This window comes from Bidens hawaiensis, unplaced genomic scaffold (genome assembly GCF_021521415.1).
Source record: "Bidens hawaiensis isolate Kalapana, Puna unplaced genomic scaffold, B.hawaiensis_p1.1 tig00013494_1, whole genome shotgun sequence".
Lineage (NCBI taxonomy): Eukaryota > Viridiplantae > Streptophyta > Magnoliopsida > Asterales > Asteraceae > Bidens > Bidens hawaiensis.
The window spans coordinates 574,131-598,183 of record NW_027492144.1 but is presented as its reverse complement, the minus strand read 5'-3'; the positions used below and the strand labels follow the sequence as shown (position 1 = coordinate 598,183).

At 36.9% G+C, this 24,053-nt stretch overlaps 2 protein-coding genes across 2 annotated transcripts; one reads left to right on the top strand and one right to left on the bottom strand.

Moving 5' to 3' along the window:
* Window positions 1-4,942: 4,942 nt before the first annotated feature.
* LOC143544194 (glyceraldehyde-3-phosphate dehydrogenase GAPCP1, chloroplastic) lies at window positions 4,943-7,882 on the top strand. Its single transcript, XM_077036348.1, has 11 exons — window positions 4,943-4,974; window positions 5,179-5,279; window positions 5,571-5,683; window positions 5,791-5,890; window positions 5,972-6,118; window positions 6,229-6,289; window positions 6,400-6,497; window positions 7,148-7,290; window positions 7,382-7,465; window positions 7,572-7,661; window positions 7,754-7,882. The coding sequence occupies exons 2-11, from the start codon at window positions 5,277-5,279 to the stop codon at window positions 7,809-7,811; spliced, it is 897 nt and encodes a 298-aa protein (XP_076892463.1). The 5' UTR covers window positions 4,943-4,974; window positions 5,179-5,276; the 3' UTR covers window positions 7,812-7,882.
* A 1,289-nt stretch (window positions 7,883-9,171) lies between these two features.
* Window positions 9,172-12,611, bottom strand: LOC143544193 (uncharacterized). Its single transcript, XM_077036347.1, has 11 exons — window positions 12,579-12,611; window positions 11,789-11,850; window positions 11,500-11,639; window positions 11,357-11,415; window positions 11,149-11,172; window positions 10,899-10,981; window positions 10,727-10,791; window positions 10,568-10,617; window positions 10,201-10,302; window positions 10,046-10,105; window positions 9,172-9,400 (listed from the first exon to the last, which is right to left on the bottom strand). Exons 1-11 carry the CDS (start codon window positions 12,579-12,581, stop codon window positions 9,275-9,277), a joined length of 774 nt encoding a protein of 257 aa, XP_076892462.1. The 5' UTR covers window positions 12,582-12,611; the 3' UTR covers window positions 9,172-9,274.
* Window positions 12,612-24,053: the final 11,442 nt, after the last annotated feature.

The window sequence follows — 24,053 nt, the reverse complement described above, 5'->3', positions numbered from 1 at the left end:
CTTTGAACAGTTGATCATCCATATTGGATCAAGAACTCTGATGAATCTCTTATCAATCCCTTTCCCCAACACAATAACCGCTTCCCCCGTCTTCTCATCATAATCCCAAAACAAAAAAATTGGAGAAAAATCTCTTTCCATAATCTTCAGTGACATCTTCTTCAGCACACCATAAGCATAACACACACGAACTACTCTTTGGAATTGAAGTGCCAGCTCATTGTCTTCATTATTCCTCAAAACAAAAAAAATTGAAGTGCCAGCATAACACACACCAGCATAGACACCATAAGCATAACACACACGAACTACTCTTTGGAATTGAAGTGCCAGCTCATTGTCTTCATTATTCCTCAATCTGATTTGATTCTCATACAAAGTCTTGATACCATTCTTTGAACAGTTGATCATCCATATTGGATCAAGAACTCTGATGAATCTCTTATCAATCCCTTTCCCCAACACAATAACCGCTTCCCCCGTCTTCTCATCATAATCCCAAAACAAAAAAATTGGAGAAAAATCTCTTTCCATAATCTTCAGTGACATCTTCTTCAGCACACGAGGAGCTTTGGCTTTTAGCTTCACTTTCCTGAATCCGGTACGAGGATCAACATCTGACACAGTACACCGGACATGAATCTGGGTTGGAAGAATTTGAAACCATGATTTACTTCACAGACTATAAGACTATGAAACGATCTAAGCAGCTCAACTTCACCACGATTAATAAACGATCAGAATGCCAATGTTCTAACATTCCAATGAGGCAATGTTAGAATATCAGTAAACTTCTCGAAATATTGCACCCCATACCCCTGTTTAAGGATGCAAATCTTCAACTCAGGCTCATACATCCATGAAATGATGTCACCTTGAACACTCTTCACATTCAAAAACTTTGCAATATGTCCTTCGTTTAACTTGGCTCTGGCTTGATCATAATACTTCTCTTGAGTCTTTTGAACCATTGTCAGCCACTTGTTAAATATTTTAGAATGATATTCTTTTATGGTCTTTTTCTCTTTTTCAACATTCCCTTTTTCTTTTTATTTTTATCTCATAATCTCTTCAGCTTCCTTAAAAGTTTGATCAGTGAATACTGGAATTTCTTCATTAGTAGCTTGATTTTTATAGAGATCCGGGCATTTCTTAGAAGTGATGTCTCCAATTTCAACTTCACCATAAAAAGTATCATCATCAACAGCTGGATTTTCTTTGTTAGAAAATTGATATTCAACTTCAACATCCTGAAATGATTCAATCATCTTTTCAACCTCCTTCTCATTAAGCTCAAACAAAATAGCAATTTGCTCTTAAGATAAACTATGAGCAACAAACTTCCTTTCTTCTATCTCATCTGCATTGATTTGACTTTGAAATATCCCTGCCTCATCTAAAAACATAACTGTTTTGTCTTTCTGAGTTGTAATTGGCATAGGACTAGTAGGTGCCTAATGAACAATAACTTCTTGACCAGAAGACTCCCTCTAAGTAGATGTATCAGCTGATGAATAAGGTCACTTATCACCACCAGTATTCCCCGCTTCAGGATCATCATACTTATCATTACCTTTTAACCTCCTTAATTCATCATCATGACATTGCAACTGAAGGATTATCTACCCCCTGAGAAGCAACCGTTTTCTTTAGCTCCATATTTTCTTTCCATAAAAAATTCATTCCTTTAACAATCTTGTGATGATCATCATTCATTTGAGTAGCTTGAAGACAGACTACATTAATCAAATATCATAATTGTTGTTGAAGAGGAAGATTAGTAAATGTTGTAGCACTAGTTGTTCTGAAACTATCCCCATATAGTAATGGCCTTTGAGGTCGTTCAAACCTTACATTCTCCATTTCATAGTGCCAGACAGAGATGTAGTTACAGTAAATGAAGGACCAAGAGAAGAAAATGTAGCACTTATATGAGCAAGATGTGTGCTTGGAGTTGTTCTCATTGCTGCCGCCTCTGTTAAAACTAGATAAGTTGAACTACAAATAGACTGAGAAACAGCAGTTTTAGCAAATTTTTGTAGAGAAACTTGAGTGACATTTGGAAACAAAGGAAGGAAGGAAGCACTTTGTACCAAAGTCATCGCTGAAATGTCTTGATCAGTAGTTGTTATTTGCAAACTTAGTCTTTTGCGAGTCTGCTGGGGAACCACTGGAGGAACGTTTGACATAGTGGGGTCAGGGTAATCCATAGTAATAACCCGCTTTTTCCTCAGACGAGGAGGCTATTGAGGTTCAACAACTACTTGCTTTCCTTTAGCTTTCCTTGATATCTTTTCAACTTGTGGTTGCACAGAACCATCGTCATTACCATCACCATGACCATCATTACTACCATCATCATCATCATCATGAACATTTCTCCACTTATCATCTAGAGGAGTAGGATAATTAACATCAGCTAGATGACCTATCAACCTCTTCATTCTTGGTCTTTCCTCCGTTGTCTTACCATGATATGCTAGCGTTCTTTTCATCGTGTCAGCATTCATCACTTGCAGTTTAATAAGATCGGCTACATTGTTGACATCTTATGGAAAATCTAGAAGCATCCTATTAATGATCATTTGAAGGAAATGACGATACATCAAGAATTTGTCCTTCTTCGTTGTGCAATTCTCTTGCATGTGTAAGAATACAAGCTTAGAAAAATTGAGCGACTTGTTTAGAATCAATGCCACCATAGCTGATAAGAGTAAATTTCTACACTGATTGAAACCCGCACGTCTTCCACCAATATAGTGTATCAAAACATGCATCAAATACTTGTGGTCACAAATATGTCTTGTTGTACTGAGTAGCAAACAGATTCCCTTCTTATCGGCTTCTTTGAAATAATCCCATAATCAACTCTTGATCAAAACAGTATACATCATCATCTATATTATGAAGTAAACCTCTCTAATTGTCTGAGAAGTGATAGTAATCTCTCTCCCTTGAATAGTTTCTATGATACTATGAGTTGCTGGATCTTACGCAAAAGTTTCTTGGCAAAAAATTGTGACTTTTCTGGCCAAAAACATTTTTCCGACGACCTGCAACTAACGGTGTTAACATTCTGTCAGTGGCGGATAGTTGGGAACAAATATGGTACTGGTGTTCACCAGCACCAAGTTTTAAACCCGACTATAGTACTCAGGGGCGCAGCTTTAGAGTGACCGGGGGTGGCCCCGGTCATTGTCGTTTTCTCCGTTAATAGGGTAAATTTCGTGATTTTTTTGGAAAATTTTTATAGGTATTAAGCGCGGTCACTGCCAAATTATTTTTCCAAAGAGCTATCGGTCACCACCAATTTTTTTTTAAATATAATACCTTATCGTTTGATTTTTTTTATAAAACCTCACGGTTTTTATAAACAAATGTTATAAAAATTGTAAAAAACTTAGTTTTTAATAGCACTCAAACTTGGAAGGGCTTGTTGTAAATTATTAAATAACATAACTTTAAAGAAAAACAAAAAACAAATGGGAATTTTAACAAAAGGATCGGCCTAACCTACTGCTCCCTTCTGCTTCTGTTCTGTCTGAGTTCGCCAATCGCCACCGCCCACCGATCCACCGCCTTCCACGCTCATCCACCGCCGCCGCTCATCCACCACCACAAGGTAATACTTTATCTGCTCTTCCTTTGTGCTATTGTGTTGTTAAACCAATGATTATAAAATTAAGGTTTGTAATTATGAATTGGGGATTTAGGGAAGTTAGTCAATCACGCTTGTAATAGGTATTGTATGATGAAATTTTACTCTAACTTAACCTATTTGAACGAATGAAAAAAAAAATTATATATATGGATGTCATATTGTTTGATCCGACCCGAACCGAACCACCGACACGGCCCGAACCACCGACACGAACCGAATCGCCGACCCGAAAACTTTTGGGTCCGTGACTTCGGCCACCGCCATGGCGAAGCCCAAGCTTCACCACTGATAGTAGTAAATCACCAAACCACGAACGCCAAACCTTAAACAGTTAAACCAAACCGTTCGAATCTCAAACCAGCAAAACCAATCGAGTTGACTACTATTAAGTTAATAATAATTTTGACATGTTTTAAACACCCCCTTAGAGGTAGGTACGAATGAAGCATATGTAAGAAAAGAGGGGGTGGGATGTTCACAAAACACAAACCTTCCAAATTATAATATTACACCAAGCACGTGAGTGTTACTGTATTTATATAAATAAATACTAGTCAGTCGGTCATACACACAGCTTCATTACCATCACCAGCCGCCGGCCTTTACGCCAACTTTCCACCATATTTAAATACTCCACAAAGGCCACCAAAGGCGTCTCTTTAACGCCAAAAGCCATTCTTTTTATTTATATATATATAACACATCCTCTGTTCTAGGGTTTTGACCGAACTCAATCCCACCAACCCACATTCATATATGGCTTCTTCTCTTCTCAGATCCACCAACCCATCACCTGCTCTTCATGCATCCTCCAATCCCACACCTTTCAAGGTCTAATTTCTAACCATTTCATCATCCGCCACCTTAATCTTAACATTCTTGTTCAAATTTTGTGTTTTTTTCAGGTGTCGTCGTTGAATTTCAAATCCAACGTGTTTGGTGCAGCTGTTTCTTCAGAACCTTCGTTTTTACAGTTGGGTTTTTGATTTCACATCTGGGTTTTTAGGGTTTTGGTTGGTAATGGTGATTTGATGACTGATTGATTTGTTTTGGTAATTAGGACGTCACGAGCTTACTGCATTCAGCCGATTAAAGCTACAGCTACCCAGACGCCTCCTACTGTTTCAAGTAAGATCATTTATAAGCCTTTTGTAATATGCCCACCAACTGTTTGATCAAATGCCTCAGCCAGTTTTTTTATTTTATTTTATTTTATTTTTATTTTTATTTTTTTAATATATATATGAATTTTGTTTGCTTGGGTTTTTTTGTAGAGTCCAGCACTGGTGGGAAGACCAGAGTCGGAATCAATGGTATGCTTTCGTGCGGTTTTCATTTGTGGAATTTGAATTGGTGGTGGTTTAGTAAAGTTTATAGATTTATTTACTTTTGAGCAGTTACTTTGTTAGATGAAAATGGGAATATAATGGTCTTGTTTATGTGATAAGCATATGTCATTTTGTTTATTTATGTGGAGTGATTGACAGAATCTCATTGTATTAGCTTGAATCTTGCAGGTTTTGGAAGAATTGGTAGGCTGGTATTGAGAATAGCGACTTTTAGAGATGATATCGAGGTTGTTGCGGTCAACGATCCTTTTATTGATGCCAAGTACATGGTAAGGATGAACTTGTATGTTGCAATTTGTTGGCTTTCTTTGTTGACTATCTGTGACTAAATCAAAAGCATGTATTGTTTTGACTAAATAATATTTTACCACGTAGCAAAGTCAAATTTGATTTCTTGTTTTTTTTGGGAGTACTTAACTTATTTTAGTAATACAAGAAGATAACAAAGTTGAAAAAAGGTTGGATAATCAAATGCGTAAATGTTATGGGCGGACTCATCGACAGGCGGTTGGATGATTTTACATGTATGTTAATAACCATGAGATGAATACGTTTTTCAGGCTTACATGTTGAAGTATGATTCTACTCATGGCCTGTTTAAAGGAACCATCAAGGTGGTTGATGAGTCAACTTTGGAAATCAATGGAAAGCAGATTAAAGTATCTAGCCAAAGGTATTAAGATTGTCTTTTGTGGTTAACATGTATCTATATTCTATACTTTGTAACTTGTGATCCAAGCTTTTATTAAACTGATCATAAACATCCTCATCTGTACTCAGAGATCCAGCATCGATTCCTTGGGGTGATTTTGGAGCCGACTTTGTTGTAGAATCTTCTGGAGTTTTTACAACTCTTGATAAGGCTTCAGCACACAAGAAGGTAAAAAAATGAGATTGGTTTGTTAAACTTTTAAAGGACATATGTACCCTTAGGTTGACTTTTCATGATGTCAATGTGCAGGGTGGTGCCAAGAAGGTGGTTATCTCAGCTCCATCAGCTGATGCACCTATGTTTGTTGTGGGAGTAAACGAGACCACATACAAGCCTAACATGGATATTGTATCCAATGCAAGCTGCACCACTAATTGCTTGGCCCCTTTGGCTAAGGTACCGCTTCTTTTAGTTTTCTTAGATACGTGGTTTAACGTTAAACAGAACAGAATTTACTTATGAAAATATTTATTTAAAATTTATGCTGAAATGCAAATCTTGTACAGGTGGTTCATGAGGAGTTTGGTATTGTTGAAGGTTTGATGACAACTGTTCATGCAACTACAGGTCTGTCTGCCTCTCTGTTTGTGCATATAAATGTGTATAGGCACCAGTTTTTTGCCATTTACATTTTAAAAAACAATTATGATTAAATATTTTTGTACGTTTTTGTTCAGCTACACAAAAAACTGTTGATGGACCTTCAATGAAGGATTGGCGTGGAGGCCGTGGTGCTTCACAAAACATCATCCCTAGTTCGACTGGTGCTGCTAAGGTATGATTTTGAACTTGACTTGAAACCGTTTTAATATGATTGATGAAAGGAAATTATGGTAACTTTAACATTGACAATTTAATGTTTTTGTGTAATTTGTAAGTTAGACCTGGCAAATAGGACACAGATACATTAAAAATATCCCAAAATACTATAATACTTCTTTTGTGTAGTTACTTATGTCAACTTGGGCCATAAGAAATTGGTTTAAATATTTAATTGTTGATGTTTCTTTCAATTATGGGTTTTTATAATCCCTTTTGTAAGAGCAATATATTTCATTTTGTCTATATTTTCATGCATGCACATGGTAGATTTTTTATATTTTAATTAGGAAAGTAAAGGGTATAAGTAATGAGCAGATATCCATCGTTAAATTGGGTGTTTCAGTTGGTAATGGCCATGTTTATTATATAATTTGCGATTTTAAGTGTAATAATTTCTTTTTGTGAGTTAATATTGTCGCATGTTATTGATGGTCATAGGTTCATGATAAGTATCTTTTTTAATTGTAATTATTTCTGCTAATACAAAATTTTTTTTAACTGGTCAACTGAACCCAACTCAGACTCCTTTCGAAGTTGGCTGTTTGATCTGTTACCAACACTCTCATTTTACCACCTCTAATCGCTTATATGTTAAAATTGCAGGCTGTAGGGAAGGTTCTACCAGAACTAAATGGAAAACTGACGGGTATGGCCTTTAGAGTCCCAACAACAAATGTCTCCGTCGTCGATTTAACTTGTCGACTTGAGAAGAGTGCTTCTTATGAAGATGTTAAAGCTGCAATCAAGTATGCCATTTAAGATTACCTTATTAAGTTTATTGTAATTACCATGTAATTAGCAAGTTGACTCATAAATGGTCTTTTCTTTGTATTAAAGGTATGCCTCTGAAGGTCCATTGCAAGGCATCCTTGGATACACCGATGAGGATGTTGTCTCCAATGACTTTGTTGGCGATTCCAGGTCATTCTAGTCTTCATTTTGGCTTTGACTCTTTCACGTTCGACGTTCTTAAGTCAATATCTTGCACTTCTTGGTTCTGGCAGATAATGTGTTACGCTTCTTTCAGGTCAAGTATTTTTGATGCGAAGGCCGGGATAGGGCTAAGTGCTTCGTTTGTGAAGTTGGTGTCGTGGTATGACAACGAGTGGGGTTACAGGTTAGACAAGACATACATGACTCTTTTTTATTTTGTCATTTTTTAATCCTTTAGAAAGTGTATAACTCGGGTTCATTTGATTTTGTGTGCAGCAACCGAGTGTTGGATTTGATCGAGCATATGGCGTTGGTAGCCGCAACTTCCCACTAAGTGGAACGCTCTTTGGGATTTTTTGTTGCTGTTCTAATGAAGAAGGATGGCATAGAATCTTGTTTTTGATCTTATGAACTGTTACAGTTGACAAATGTATTAGGCAATAAAGGATGACATATGGTTGGCATTTGCCACCTGGTGATTGGTTTGACATTACTTTTCTCCTATATGAGTTTTATCCAATATTAAAATTATTATCTAAATCATCATTTACTTAACTCATTCATTCACTTAACAAAGTAACCTCATATATTCTGTTTTTGAACGACCAACAAAATTTTGTATTAACCTTAGCAAGGCGCTAGAAACCACCAATTACGAACACCAGTCAACCGAACGCAAGCTATTACAACCTATGCCCAACCGCACAAGTACGGAAAAACCACAACACACTGTCACACATGAGAACACCAATCTTCCCATGAAAGTCTATTTCTTTTTAACCTAATTTTAATCCAAGGGAAACTGAGCACTTTTATCTCTTCCAACAAGCTATGAACTTGTATTGGAATCCCATTATGTACTAAAGCATTCCGCTTATTCCAAATACACCACATCGTTATCAAGCACACCGCAGGAAATACTTTCGCCTTATTAGGAAACGACGCAAACTTATGTAACTCCACCAATTCCCGAACACAACATGCATTAAAATTGGGCACTTTACACCATTGAGAGATCAACTCCACACCATTTGAACTAGCCCACGTGAGATGAATACATGGTCAACCAATTCCTCTTCGCTTTCACAAATCTGGCAAATAATCCATCCAACCGGGATGTTTCTTCTTGCCAATGCATCTTCGAGCCTATTAAAACAACCCCTCCAAGCCAAGCCACAAATCCCACTTTCTTTGGTATCCACTTATTCCATTTAAGGTCAGGAGAGATTCTTATTATTTTTCGTCTAAGGGCCCGCATAAAAAATTTAATCGGGATAAAAGACCATGCGCAAGAAGAATGATGAAACAACCATATAACCTTCCACCATAGATTCTCTCTCTCGTTTGACGCCACCACCATTTGCTAGCAAAGACATTAGCGCCTCATGAAACACCACAGAAGAATCCTACATAAATTCAGCGTATTCCGGTCATTACATTCACCAATGAAAACCACGTCATCCGCGTATAAAAAATGCGATAAGACCAGGTCACATTTCAAACTGATCGGGCGGAAGTCCACCAAAGAGATCGGATCCTTCACCTTGGCGATCAACGCAAAGAAGACAAAACACAACACGCAAATTATTCTAAACCAACAAATAAAAATCAAGAACAACACCAACCAAAGAAAGCACACATCAAACAATCCAAACAAGAGTAAATTAAATTATCCCAACAAGGCTATATATATTCTGTGTCTATAGACATATTTTGGTTCTTGAATAATAAATCAACTTGGTCACAACACATTAAGCATCAGACCAAATGTAAGCCTCCAAATCATACAAACATGTTCTAAAGCCACTCCTTCATAACACCCTTCTGAACTATCCCATTTTCACCTAGGTAGTCCACAAATTCATCAATTAGATACGGCCAAGCACCATCAGCATCATAGTTTGACAGTATAGGGTCCACATTCTGCTTAAATAAAAAAAAATATGTTAGTGAGCTACGCAAAGCTTCAGATAAACGCACCCTAAATATAATAATCTCTATTTTATATATAATAAGTTACGCGATAAATATTAGAGTAAATTACACGGATGACCTTATGGTTTGGACCAAATTATGGATTCAGTCCTAAAGCTTTAAACTTTGTAGCTATAGTTCCCAATTATCATGTACGCTCTCAAGGATGGTCCAAAAACCTAACAGAGTAATTTGGTCAGTTAGTTTTTTTGGGCATTTTAGTCATTTCAAGTTTTAGCATGTCAAAAAATAAATAGAAAAAAACATTAATGCCCTTGATAACTGATCAAATCAACTTTTTTAAGTTCGTGAAACATCCTTGGAAACAAACAAAATTGTTAAGAACAATAGACTTAGGGACCAAATCTACAATTTGGCCCAAGCCACAGGGACCATCCGTGTGGTCTACACCAAACATTATCATATGAAAAAGTTACGTATATGATATATATTATGTTATGTATAAAAGTTACAATTATAAATATATATAAAGAATAATTATATAAATAAAATAATAATGAAAATAACAAACGGGCCCGAGCTTGAAAAGCTATTAACACTACTTCTAATAAGATTTTAGGGCTTGAATCTTACTTTTGCAAATTCTAGTAGTTGAAACCAAGTATCTCGAGAAATAGCTTTGTTATGTCGAGCCTGAAATTGAAAAACAATGCAAAAATTAATCTTTAAAATCATCCCAATAAGGACATAGATTAACTAAAATGCGTGCGCTACAAATCTAGGGTTACCTGTAAGAACTGACACCAATGATTAACCATTGGCCAATGATTTTCTTCAAACAACAGCTGCCACATCCCTATAGCTGTATCCAATGCCAGAGATTTCTGACCCTGAAATCATAAAAGAAGATAATTTAATACTATTTAAGAGCATTGCAGTATATAGCATGTATTACTATATGTATACATGGATGCATATAAACATCAAATATGCAAGATCTTCACATAAAGAACGAGTGTGTATGTAAATCAGCACATATGCAGCCATTTCATTATGCTGGTTTCTTCCCGTGCTTTTATAACAATAATTAAAAAAGAATGTAATATCTCATTAATGAACAAACTGAGATTAATGGAAAAAGATGTAAATAAGTACCTTCTCCTTTGCCCAGCCAAATGTAAAATTATAAATCTCCTTAAATTTTTCTGCGACAAGAAAAAATTTTAAAACAAGAAAATAACGCATTAGATCGACCTTTAGAACACAACTACTGTTAAACAAATAATGATGACAAGAATAAGATATGATACATACGGTCATCTTTCAGCTCAGCACGCATAGACGGAATGCGTTCACGGAATTTCTCTAGCGAATCTATCCTGTAATTAAATATTAAAAAACGATTACTTAAATAATTTGAACTTGATATTTAATAACACATTATTCTCAAATCTATTAAAACAGATGTGAATCGAATCAAATTTACCCTAACGACTGCAAGCCACCAACAAATTCCTGCTTTGAGAATTCACACATGGTAGCAGCCTTCATGTGCCACGAAATAACCAACTGAAGTAACAATTTCAGCAAAAAGTGTCAGCTAAGTCTCAATAGCGCATCACAACAGATTTATCTAATATATGTATATTAAAATATTCCTTAAATATCTTTTCTTTACAAAAAAAAAATAATAAAAATGATTTAGGCGCATAAAATAATATACATCTAAGACATACCATAACAATATCTTGAGGATCCACCTGCCAGAATGGAAAAAGGTCTCAGAATAACTCAATAACATTAAGTAAATTCCGTCGTAAATAATATACATTAGTATAACTCGCAATTAACATTCAACCTAGCTTCTAAGTTGGTTACAAACTTAAATCAGAAACTATATAAACGCGATAAACACTAATTTGAGCATGTGTATGTGAGAGATACCTGAAGGTCATTGCAGAGGTTACTAATACCATCAGCCATAATCATATCAGCATAAGGATCTATAAAACAAGATAACAAACTCACACTTAGAAATCATCTTTCTTTCAAAGATATCAGAATATACAAACAAATGCTAAATTTACCTTTGTATTTATTATACAATTCCTCAATGTTTCGCGCATTGATTGATGATTTATTCACATGAGGCTGTCGATAGAAGACATCAAATGCACCATCAAGATGCCAATCACTCGCCTTCAAAGTCGTTAAGGCAACTTTTTCACTGTGTTCGGGACAATTAACATAATGGACTTAAGTAACACAAACCGTACAAATCTACAATTTTATATTTCTAGAAGCTTTCATAAGTTTTTATACAACATGTTGCATGAATAAAAAGGAGTTAATATTTTAATAATAAGAGTGGATCACCTTGTTCCGGTAATTGTCATAAATTGATGGACTTTGTCCCTCTGCCCTCTGCCAAGTTTGTTCTGTCGATAATAACGAAAATAAATCAGGATTAAAAATAAAAGGCAAATTGAATTTTAATAACCCCACCTCAAAAAATTCTTGACACCAGTCCCACCTTTTCTCATTGGACCCCGTTAAAAAAAACTTTTAGAATTTCAAACTGATGTTTTAGGGCTTTTGATCGGAAGAAGGATACGAGTTGATCGTCGTAAAAATTACTTTGAAACATTGCTCTGAACGGCTTGATTTTTGTTAATTGGAAGTTTTACATCAAACCACTCGTTGTCAAAAGCCCTAAAACATCATTTGAAAAAACTTAACGGAGTTAAGCTCTTTTTAACGGGATCCAATGAGTATGGAAACGGTGGGACCGGTGGCAATAATTTTCAATAATTTTTTGAGACAGGATTAGCAAAAATAAAAATCCAATTTGCCTAAATAAAAAGACCAATTCTAAACTAGGTTAAACTTTTATATACGATCATTGAAAAACATAATAAAGCATATCAATTTATCAAATAATGTATGATTCATTCTTGTAAACATAACAATCATAGAAAGAGGAAACAAATCCCTAACCTTTAAAACCATTAAAATTGATAATAATTAAACAGTTTAAAGAAAAAGATTCAAACTTTATTAAGAAATTGATTATAAAAGCATTAAAATTGACGATTACACAGTTGAAAGACAACGAATTGTAAGAAATGGAGTGAAGATTGATTGTATATTTGAAGGATAAACTGACCATGGTTTTGAAACCCTAATCGCCAGATGAATATCGAAGGATTTGGTTTGCTTATGGGCAGTGCTCAGCTTGCTTCTATTCTATCTCCACCGATTCTCAAATATTATTAATGATGGTAGAAGCCAGGTGTATAGTTGTAACACCACTTTATTTATTTACTATCATTTAATATCATATTTAATATCATATATATCATGTTTCCGCGAATGACGATGATTATGACTTGGGATCTTTGAGGTTTTGGATTCGAAACCTGATTTAAGCGCAGTTTATTGATAATGGTGGATTTTTCTGTTGACGGTGTTTCGGGTGAGTCAGGTATGGAGCGTCAAAATCAGTATAAACGGTTAACATCTTGTTACTTCTAGAAGGTGTATTCGAGTATAGGGGGTAGTTTTCAAATATTGTTAAAGAAAATATGAAATGTTAATAATGGGTCATTATTATTTTTATTATTTTTTAACTAAGTTTTAGGTTAAGAGATGAAACTTGAAGCCATTAAAGAAAATGGAACTTGAAATTTGAACCTTTTGTGATTAACAAACCACCAAATACCACCTATAAACCTAATTGGCCGGCCCATCTACCTTGTTTTGCGATTGCGATCGATACACATGAAGGAGGGAGAGAGACAAATGTGGTGACTGGGCGGCTATAGGCAAAAATGAGGTGGCGATTGTGGTGAGATGCGATCATTGATGGTGTTAGATGATGTTGGCTACAACAGTGTGTTGGGATTGGTGTAAGAGTGAGGGATGACAGTGGGTGAGTGGCTGATATCCGGGGTGGTAGACGATTGAGGCGGTAAACAAATAGAAAGTTATGGGAGGATTGTGACGTGAATGAGCAACGACCAATCTGTTTGCATACGCAGGTTACTAAAAAAAGTAAGGTAAAGGCTTCACGACTCAAAAGATTTGGGGTATAATATATGGTAGTAATGAAATGAGTAAACTAAACGGATTAATAAAGTTTAGATGTATTAGCAATTGAATCGGTTTGAGTTTTGACTATTTGTGTGAGGTTTTAGTCATGTGGGCTTAGTTGTGTAACGGTTGAAATATGACTCAAAAGTAAGATGGAAGAGAGTTTAAACAAGAATCATATATTTATAAAAATATAAAAGAGTCTCGTGTTAAACCCATGCGGAGAGTGTGGGGGTTTAATGAAAGAACTTGATTGATAATAAGGGGGTTTAATGAAAGAACTTGATTGATAATAAGTCGAGAAAGTTGACATCGACCAATCGGTCAGAAGAGTTATATTTGAATGTAAGCTGATTGAAAAACGTCACGGTTATCAGACGCTTACACCATTCAGATAGCTATAGTATATGAAAGTGATTTGGCATCACACATTATGTTTTGCTTTTAAACTATTCATTAAGGTTTTGGATTTGGTGAATGATTTTATCTTGTAAAACATTAAATAAACTTAAAGTGTAATAATTGAGTTTTGATTGAAGTTTGAATGTTGAAATCCAACAAAAATTGCAAACCAGGAAATCAAGGTGTCACAATATGGGTGTAAATGGGTCAAATTACTCGTGAGCTACTTAAGCTAGTTCGCTATCAGGGGTGTTAATAACATTTGTAGGTGTATCTCATAACCTAAGTTGATATGACTATCCTCCAGTTTTTTAAAATGAATGAGGAATACCTTCTTATAAACCTAGTCATAAACTTATCATAAATGAGATTGAGTATTTATAGCAGTCAACCTCCTTGCAAATATGATACTATTTGAGACATTGAGAACATGGAGAACATCTCTTAATCGTTGACTATACCCATGGATAATCTCAGTTTTGTTGTTTCTATTCATTTCGATCTTTATTATCCGATGACCGTGAATCAATGTCACGCCTCTCTCAACAATGTAATAGTTCATAAATAGACTGACAGCAAGATCCATGAGCATTAACTCCAAAAGTTATGTATCATCAAGGAAGAGCAATTGATCTTTTAATTGAGGGTATTCATTCTTCATATGCGTCAATCTTGCAATATATCTCTCTATTTTTCATGTCACCGTCACATAACAGTGATTCGTTATCATACTTTTCATCTCAAATTATAGAATGGATATATTTTGTGACACCCTAATCGATGGCAAAAATGTCGGGACGAAACTTTGATTATTCATAAGCTCGGTGACACTAACTAAAATGACAATATAATTAATTCATATTATTAAAATCAATCATCACATTACACAATCTCAAATACTCGGATGAAAAAAAAAAAATCTCAAATACAACGAAAACTTTAACCATTATAATTCAAACAATCCATTTACTAAAAATAACTGAAAGGTCCATATCTATCATTCTTCAATCTTGAGCAATATCAACCTACAACATGTATAACATAATTTTTATCAACACACGAATGTTGGTGAGCAATCATAAAAGTTTATATATATATATATATGTGTGTGTGTGTGTATTGTAAAAATACAACTCATTTTTCATTGTGAGAATCCAACATAAATGTAATGCATGTATTAACTAAGATAGACCGTAGACTAATAGACTATTCTGTTCTATTTGGCACAAAGCCAAAATACTAAGGCTTGCGTTTGTGTTTGCGTTAAACTTTCCACCATCAACCAAAAACACTAAATAAGTAAGCATTTAGCAATTAACATGTAGAGCATGACAAGTTATGACAAGATAACATACTTTGACATTAGCATGAATCATAACTGAATTGTAAAACATAAAATAGATATACGGTAATTTTGTAGGATACATGCCACACCCCAAAAATAATGAAACATGAAAAAGGAGTTATGATAAACTCACATTGATGATTGATTGCAAACGAACACGAGCATGAGGTTATTGAACCAGCCACGAATGCCCTAGATTAAGTTATGATTTTTAATTAGTTAGAGTGTTGCATACTAGAATGTTTAAAACCAAGAGCATGACCTTTAGCAAGTTGATTTCCAGTTAAGAGTCACGGGTCTAATCGGATTATTTATGCCACTCTTGCCTTCAACATAATCATTTGCTTGTCAGATACTGTGACATTTGAGCCAAAACAAGGTACACCTCAGTACGTATTTACCGATTAAGCAAATAAACGCCTTTTGCGTAACAAACGAACAATTAACCGAACGGGTCGGGTTATGACCCAGATATCTCGGGGGGCCATATATAAGTGATATACGATCTATACAAGCTAAAATATTAGAAATATGGTCTTAGTTTGATAGCAAACAAGTTAAACGAAAACATGCTCGTTTAACCGCCCGCTATAGATTTAAACGCGAAAGATAGTTACAAACCAAGTATTGTATCATCCGTTAAGCCGAAAAAGACTTACCAAACACTTATTTGAAATGTTTTAAGCGATCCGTGAAAATATTTTTGATTTTTACAAACATATAGTATGCTTTTATAATTTTACACAAAACTAGCCGAAAAACACTTGTTTTCGCGCTGTTTGTCGCACCCGATAAGTTTTTCACGCCAAAAACCGAAACCGAACTAAATTTGGACCGGGATTTTCGTATTGGGCTTGAGAAAACAGATTGTTGGGCCAAAATGGGCCCAAGGGGGCCCAAACCATCCTTCCGATCGGACCAGCCCACCCCACCCCCATTTTTTTTATATAACTTGTTTAGGAAGCTTGTTTATCCAATTTGGTTTATAAAATATGAGGTCCAAGAAGCTGCATCCTAAAATTCCAGAAAACCTCCAAACCCTAAGGTAAAGGGCTTAAATAAGTAGCTTTTGAACTTGTTTAAACTTGTTTAATACCATAAAAACATGTCTTGGTTACTAAAAATCATTCCTAACCGTGTAAAAATCCTAAAAATGGTCCATAAACATTTTTTGATCATACACATGGTAAGGAACCTGTTTTGATAGTTTTTTTTGGCTATAAACACGGATTAAAGGGTTGAAACGGCGTTTTTACTGTTCAAAAGTTCGTTTTTGTGCACTAGCCGAAACCCTAAGTTAAGGGCTGTTATGTTGATGAAATATTGCTTGGTTTGTGATATAGGACTTGTACCTAGCTTTCTTAGAAGCACAAGAACCTGAAAACTTGATTAAAAAGGTCGGAAACGAGCCAAACCCGCTAAGGTAATGCCGAAACACTCGCTTACGGGCTATTTAGGTTAAGGTTATGATGTGCATATTGTTAGGACTTGAAATTTTGCAGGGACATCAGGGACCATGTCAATAAGTCCCTGTTCAAATTTGGTAATTTTTCGACCATCCGAGAATATTTGGCGAATTTATTACCGAATTGGGACGTTTATTTGGGAAAAAATAGCTAAAATACTTCAAAAATTATGAAAATTTTCTGGGAACTCAGATTTGATGTATTTTGATCACATATGAATTTTGGATCATTTGGAGAAGTTTAAAGGTGTTTTGTTTATTTGCGTTCGTGTGAATTTTTACAGCCGAATTTGGGCCAAAAAGAATATTGCACGAGCTTTTTACATTCTGGAATTGATACATGTTATTTTGGGAAATGATTTGAGTATTCAGGAATTTTTGTGGAATTTTTGGAAATTTTTTGGGGTAAACGGACGATTTTCAGGCGAAATATAGCTGATAAAATGAATTTTTATAAATTAATAAATCAGTAAATAAATTTCAGAAATATTTTTATAAAAATCTACATATTTTAATTGATAAGTGGTTAAATTTCATAATTTAATGATTAACGGTTAATTAATTATGCTAATCTGAATATTAAACAAATTCGGTTTTTATAAAAACCGGCAAGTTCGCGTCTAGTGAATCTGCGGGAATATCAAAACACCAAGAGTGATAAAAAATCATATTTTTCGGCTAATTAAGTAAAAATGAACTTTTCTATGAGAAACCTGGACAATCCGGGTGGATTGTGCGGGTTTCTTCTCAAATCAAACTGAATAAACGGAAATGGGCCCCGTGGCTAATCCGGGACCCCAGTATGTGATATTTCTTTATAACTTAATCATGTTATTAACCTATACATTTACCCAAGCTTATTTCCCCATAACTGCTTTCTGAACGCGTAAACGAGCAACTTGGCCCAGCTGGGAAAACGGGAGTCTGAGCCAAGTTCGGTCTTAAGTATTAGACATTGAACAACATCACAACCTAAGCCTATTGCCACTTTCTGGGCATTCCAGCTACACCCAGATTAGTTATACAGCCCATTTTAGTAATGAGATTAAATAATATTAAAATATTAATATTATTATAATATTAATATTATTATAATATTGATTATAGGAACTACTGATAGCGGACTGAACAAACCACGAGTTGATACAGTACTGAATATCTACTAAACCGTGAGTTTCATGACCTCACTTTTAAACTGTTTTACGAACTTTTGGGGTGAAAAGCATGTTTGATTACATATACATACCTGAAACATGTACTGATGTGAATTATCTAAGTGCTAACACACGAAAGTCCCCACGATCATAGTGATTAACTTCGAGCCGGTGGCTTATGAATAGTACTATTGGTTTGACAAACCCAAACGGAATCGGCCTGGTTGCCGTGTCACATAGCGCCGTTTGCACATGACCATATTTATACAAACAGGCTATGTAGTGTTAGACATAGCTACCGGGGCATGTTGTGGGCGGAAAGGGGCCACAGTGGTTGATTGAGCGTGGGAAATGGATGCACGCAGCACATACAGTCAAGGCTTCACTGTAGCTTAGCATAATTACATCACATACATCATTTATATACATACATACTTATTTAATGATTACAAGTGTTGACTTGTGAATACTCATTACTGTTTTCTTGAAACTCGTGAAACTCACCAACTCTAGTAGTTGACCCGTTTTAAATTGCTTTTCAGGTGTACCTAAATCGGAGTAATTTGGTGATCTGTTACTTGCCTGAAGTGTGTGATCGATGCTATGTGAATAGAAGCAAGGGTGTTAGTAGTAAGAACGTTTAGCTAACGAATTAGTTTCGTTTGTACCACCTAGACTGTAAAACAATGATAGAACAAAGAAATGTAATATATTGTAAATTAGTTTGTAATGTTTCTTTATAAACAATATGTTGATACCAGAGGTGTTTGTTACATTCCCGTTTTACGCTTCCGCATTGTGCTAGTCGGGGTGTGACAGATACATACATACATACTCGGTTTATAACTCTATTTGTATACTAACTCGACATGTTTTAGAATTATTTGAAAATATGAGAGTACAAGGTTTAAAGTGTTAAAATCGCAATTTAAGGTGATTATTGACACTTACGAAATATAAGGTTTGGAGTGTAAATATATTATAGTTTAGAGTGTGGTATGTAACATCTAACTTTTGTTAAATAATAATTAACATAAAGTTTAGTTATTAACTGTGTGTCGTTAAATTAGTTGTGTGTTAAGTGTTTGGATAATATTTGGAATTGGAATTGTGGGTGGGTTGTGGGGCCCGTAACCCCCCCTACATAAACCCAACCCCTCCGCCCTTTCAACATTTCCTTCCTTTCACACACACACTAGAACACATTTTCTCTCAAGACCCGAATCCAAATCCGGCCTAAAGCAAGGAAGATCTTGGTGTTCAAGTGTCTTCAAACAACAAGAACACGTCCAGATCTACGTAGTGTTCAGTTCCGAACCGAACCCGAAGAAAAAGGTGAGTTTTGGTTAAAAAGGTTAAGTTTTACGGTCGAATTCGACATGCAAATTGATATAACGATAGATCGGGTTGTAAGATGTAAGAAAAACATAAACTCGGTGAGTTATAACCTCACGGGTTGATATAGGACAAAAAGGTGATGTTTGGACCGCATAAAACACGGGTATACAAAGTTGGTGCAACCCAAAACCCATAAAAAGGGTAAAATCGGGTCCTAAGGAAGAGTCACGGAGTAATTTGGCTTAAAATGGCAAAAAATGAAGAAAAGGAGGTATTTTCGCATAAGTCGATTTCGCATCGCACAGCCATGCGAAGCGAAAAAGTCATGCGAAGCGAAATCACATGCGAAGCGAAATCGCATGCGAAGTGAAATTCCAAGCGAAATGGCCATGCGAAATTTCATGAAATCCATTTTCTGATGCATTTTGTTAAAGGACTATTAATGAAAATAAAATTTTTCGGCTCTACCCCTTGGACCCTACTAGGGGCTGCCGCCCCTAGACCTTGCTACCAGGGACGCTGCCCCCGGACCCCTGTTAGTTGAGGGTTTCATTAACTTAGATGTAGGAAGTAGTAGTAATGGATAATTGACACGCGTAATGTATTGTACAGTTAGCCGTGCACAACTAAGGAAGGGCATTACCGTTAACGGCGTGAGAAACTGACTCCAGGTGAGTTCTAGCCCCTTTATCTGTTATGTTTTCGGGGCTGTGTGCATACTCCTATGTGGTAGATAATACACCTACTTGATTGGTAAGTGTATGATACGTGTATGATTGTGTATTGAATGTATTGTTACATAATGGTTGTATGAACGAGTATGTATATATATTTATAACTAGAAGATATGTAAAGTATGCACGTATGATAAAGGTATGGTTATTCGAGACAGAAGGGACCAGACCCTTATAATATCTGAGATGTTAGGGACCAGACCCTCATAATATCTGAGATTATAGGGACCAGACCCTCATAATATCTGTGATGTTAGGGACCAGACTCTTACAATATCTGTGATGTTAGGGACCATACCCTTATAATATCTGTGATGTTAGGGACCAGACCCTTATAATATCTGTGATGTTTAAGATATAATAGTTTATGGTATACCATAGGGTTTTATGAAAGAAAGTATGTAGGTACGTATGCATGTATGAAGTAATAGTAAGTAAGATATGAATACGTATCTTCGGATGTGTATGGGTGAGAATATGAATGTAATGTATGTTAATTGATTAACTAGAACTCACTCAGCGTAGCTGACTTTTAGTATGCACGCAGGCAAATAGGTTGAGGCAGTTGTCTTGAGGAGGAACACATGGCATGGACTGGAGAGACTGGCATCCACGATGAAGCGTCATGACTGTTTTAATTAATGTTTATGAAAAGACAATTTGTATGTTAAGACAAAAACGAATGTTTTGTAATGTGATGTTTGAAGTTTTAAATTATTCCGCGAAATTTTTTATTAACTCTGATTTTAGAACTGTGTTTATGAGTTAATCCAATAACAAAGTAGGGTTACCGGGAACGGGGCCTTACAAGTTGGTATCAGAGCATAAGTTCAACAGAATAAGCATCCTACATGCTTAGACTCGAACAGAGAATGGGACTTAAGAAAGAAAAGAAAGAAGATGCTAGTCCAAGAATGCCATGTGTCTCCCAAGAAAGCTTAGAAAGTAATCATATTGTGTAAGTTGATGATGATCTTGTGTATAGTAAAGAATGAGTAAGAAAGCTAACTTAATAGCTAGATATAGAATTGCTTGTTTATGTGTGAAGATGTGAAACGTGTGATCAACCAACTATTATACGTAGAAACTAGCACAAGTGGACTCACAAAGGGAAGTGTGTAGGACATGGAGAGTACTGTGATCAGCTAATCACAACTGGCCACTGTTATTACCTGTTAGCCTTACTATTCCTATACTAAACAATTCCTGAAGTGATGACATTCGTGTTTTCCTATAGAATACGAATGGCTGGTACTAAGAAGACTACTGGACAAGGAAGTCGCACGAGTCGACGTGGTAGACCACCTGCTACCCAAGTACCCCCGAGGAACCAATCCACGAGTCTGAGGAAGAGAGAGACATGACAGTGCGGGATGAAGGGCAGCAGCTCGACCCTGCTATCCAAGCTGCCATCACTCAGGCAGTAGCTGCTGCAATGCAAAGTCACCAACAAGAAAAGTCAACCGCAAGCCATACCGGAACTGGTGGGGAGACGGGGGAAGGTAGTAAGAAGGATGAAGAGATCGAAGTAGAGGAATCAAATGAAGATCGGTCTGCGAAGGTCAATGCTGGTCAGAGGGGCCGAGGTGAGTGCAGCTACAGGTTGTTCAAAGGTTGCGACCCACCAATGTTTTCTGGTACTGGGGATGCAATCGTTACTCTCCAATGGATAACCGCAATGGACAAGGTTATCCGAATTAGCGAGTGTCTCCCCAACCAAGCAGTGGGTTTTGCTACCCAGTCATTTGGGGAAGAAGCTATGTTTTGGTGGGAAACGGTAGAGCAAAGGAAGACTGCTGCTGAGATCAAAGCTTTGAGGTGGGAAGATTTGAAGGAGATGGTCATGAAGAAGTTTTATGCGGATGCTGAAGTCGAGAGGGCGGAGATGAAGTTTCTGAATTTGAAGGCGGAAAAATGACATACCACGAGTACACCACAGAGTTCAACCGTATGTCCAGACTTGTCCTTGACATGGTAAACACTGAAGCGAAGAGGATCAAGTGCTACTTGAGGGGACTGCCATAAAATATCCGCACCTTTGTCCGGGCTAGTAAACCTGCTACTTTTGATTCTGCTGTCGAACTTGTAGAAATGGTTTATGATGACCTGGCTGTGGATGATGTGGTGGTGGAAGATCAGAAGGAGAAGAAGTGGGTTGCTCCTGCCAAGAGGCCTGGTACTCAAATGCGGAACCTCAAGGATAAGAAACAGAAGGTGTGGGAGAAAAAGTCATGCAAGACTTGTGGGAAAATGCACGGCGGTGAGTGCAAGTGTGGTAAGAGTAGTGATGTGTGCAACAAGTGTGGGAAGGTCCATGGAGGGGAGTGCAGGCTAGGGTCAAATGCTTGTTATAAATGTGGAAAGGTGGGGCATTACGCAAACGAATGTAACGCGAAACCCGCCTGTTACAAATGTGGAAAGACGGGTCATATGGCAAGGGAGTGCACTGAAGGTGTAGGAAGCTGGGGGAAGCGGAAGGAAGGATGCTGAACAGTCTAGGCCAAGTACTAGAGCCTACATGTTGACACAAGAGCAAGCTAAACAGATCCCAGATGTCGTGATAGGTACATTTCTAGTAAACGGTATTTCCGCTTCCATATTGTTTGACTCTGGTGCGACCAGGAGTTTGGTAGCTACCCAGTTTTGTAAGACAGCTAAGATGAAATGTTTTCGTGTGCCTGAAACTTTTATGGTGAAAACCGCTAATGAGACCTCAGTTAAAATTATGAGATTGGTTAAGAATTGTAAGATAGAATTGGAAGGACACGAATTCCCTGCTACCCTGTATGTTTTAACCTTAGGAGGATTCGATGTAGTATTGGGGATGGATTGACTGTCTGAATTCAAAGCTCAGATAGTGTGCAGGAGTGGATTGGTAAGACTGAAGTCTTTGGATGGTGGTATAGTAACGGTTTATGGTGATAGAGAAAGTTCAGGGCTTAACGTCATTTCGATGATAAAAGCCGAAGGTTTGTTAAGACGAGGGTGCAGTGCTTACCTGGCGTATGTTGTCAAAGCTGCGGCCGAGACGAAGGAAGTGAAAGACGTTCCTGTAGTGTGTGACTACCCAGAAGTATTCCCTGAGGACCTTCCGGGGTTACCACCGGAACGAGAACTAGAATTCCAGATAGAATTGATACCAGGAGCACAGCCCGTCACGAAACCACCTTACCGTTTGGCGCCGTCTGAGATGAAGGAATTGATGTCCCAACTGCAAGAACTCCTCAACAAAGGTTTTATAAGACCGAGTGTTTCCCTGTAGGGCGCACCGGTGTTGTTCGTTAAGAAGAAAGACGGAAGCATGAGGATGTGCATTGACTACAGGGAATTGAATAAGCTTACTGTGAAGAATAGATATCCGTTGCCACGGATCGATGATTTGTTTGATCAGTTGCAAGGTGCTAGTTGGTTCTCGCGAATAGACCTCAGATCGGGTTATCATCAGCTGAAGGTGAAAGAGGCGGACATCTCTAAGATAGCGTTTCGGATGCGGTACGGACACTACGAGTTCCTTGTGATGTCGTTTGGTCTAACCAACGCTCCCGCGGCCTTTATGGACATGACGAACAGAGTATGTCGGCCGATGTTAGACAAGACGGTTATCATTTTCATTGACGATATATTAATTTATTCAAAGACCGAGTTTGACCATGCTGAACATCTGAAGGAAGTATTGGAAGTTTTAAAGAAGGAGAAATTGTATGCAAAGTTCTCGAAGTGCGCATTTTGGTTGAGAGAGGTGCAGTTTTTAGGTCACATAATTAAGCCCGAGGGAATTACTGTGGACCCAGCTAAGATTGAAGCGATAAAGAATTGGAAGACTCCGCGAAACCCGACCGATATACGCAGTTTCCTATGGTTAGCTGGCTATTATAGGAGATTCATTCTGGGCTTCTCCATGATAGCCGCACCGTTGACCGGCATGACCCAGAAGACTGTAGTATTCAGTTGGGGTAAGAATCAAGAAGAAGCGTTCGAAGAATTGAAGAGAAGACTCACTCAGGCTCCAATCCTTGTCCTGCCCGATGGTGAAGAAGATTTGGTAGTCTGTACTGATGCTTCGCATCAAGGGTTAGGTTGCGTGTTGATGCAACGAGGGAAGGTCATAGCC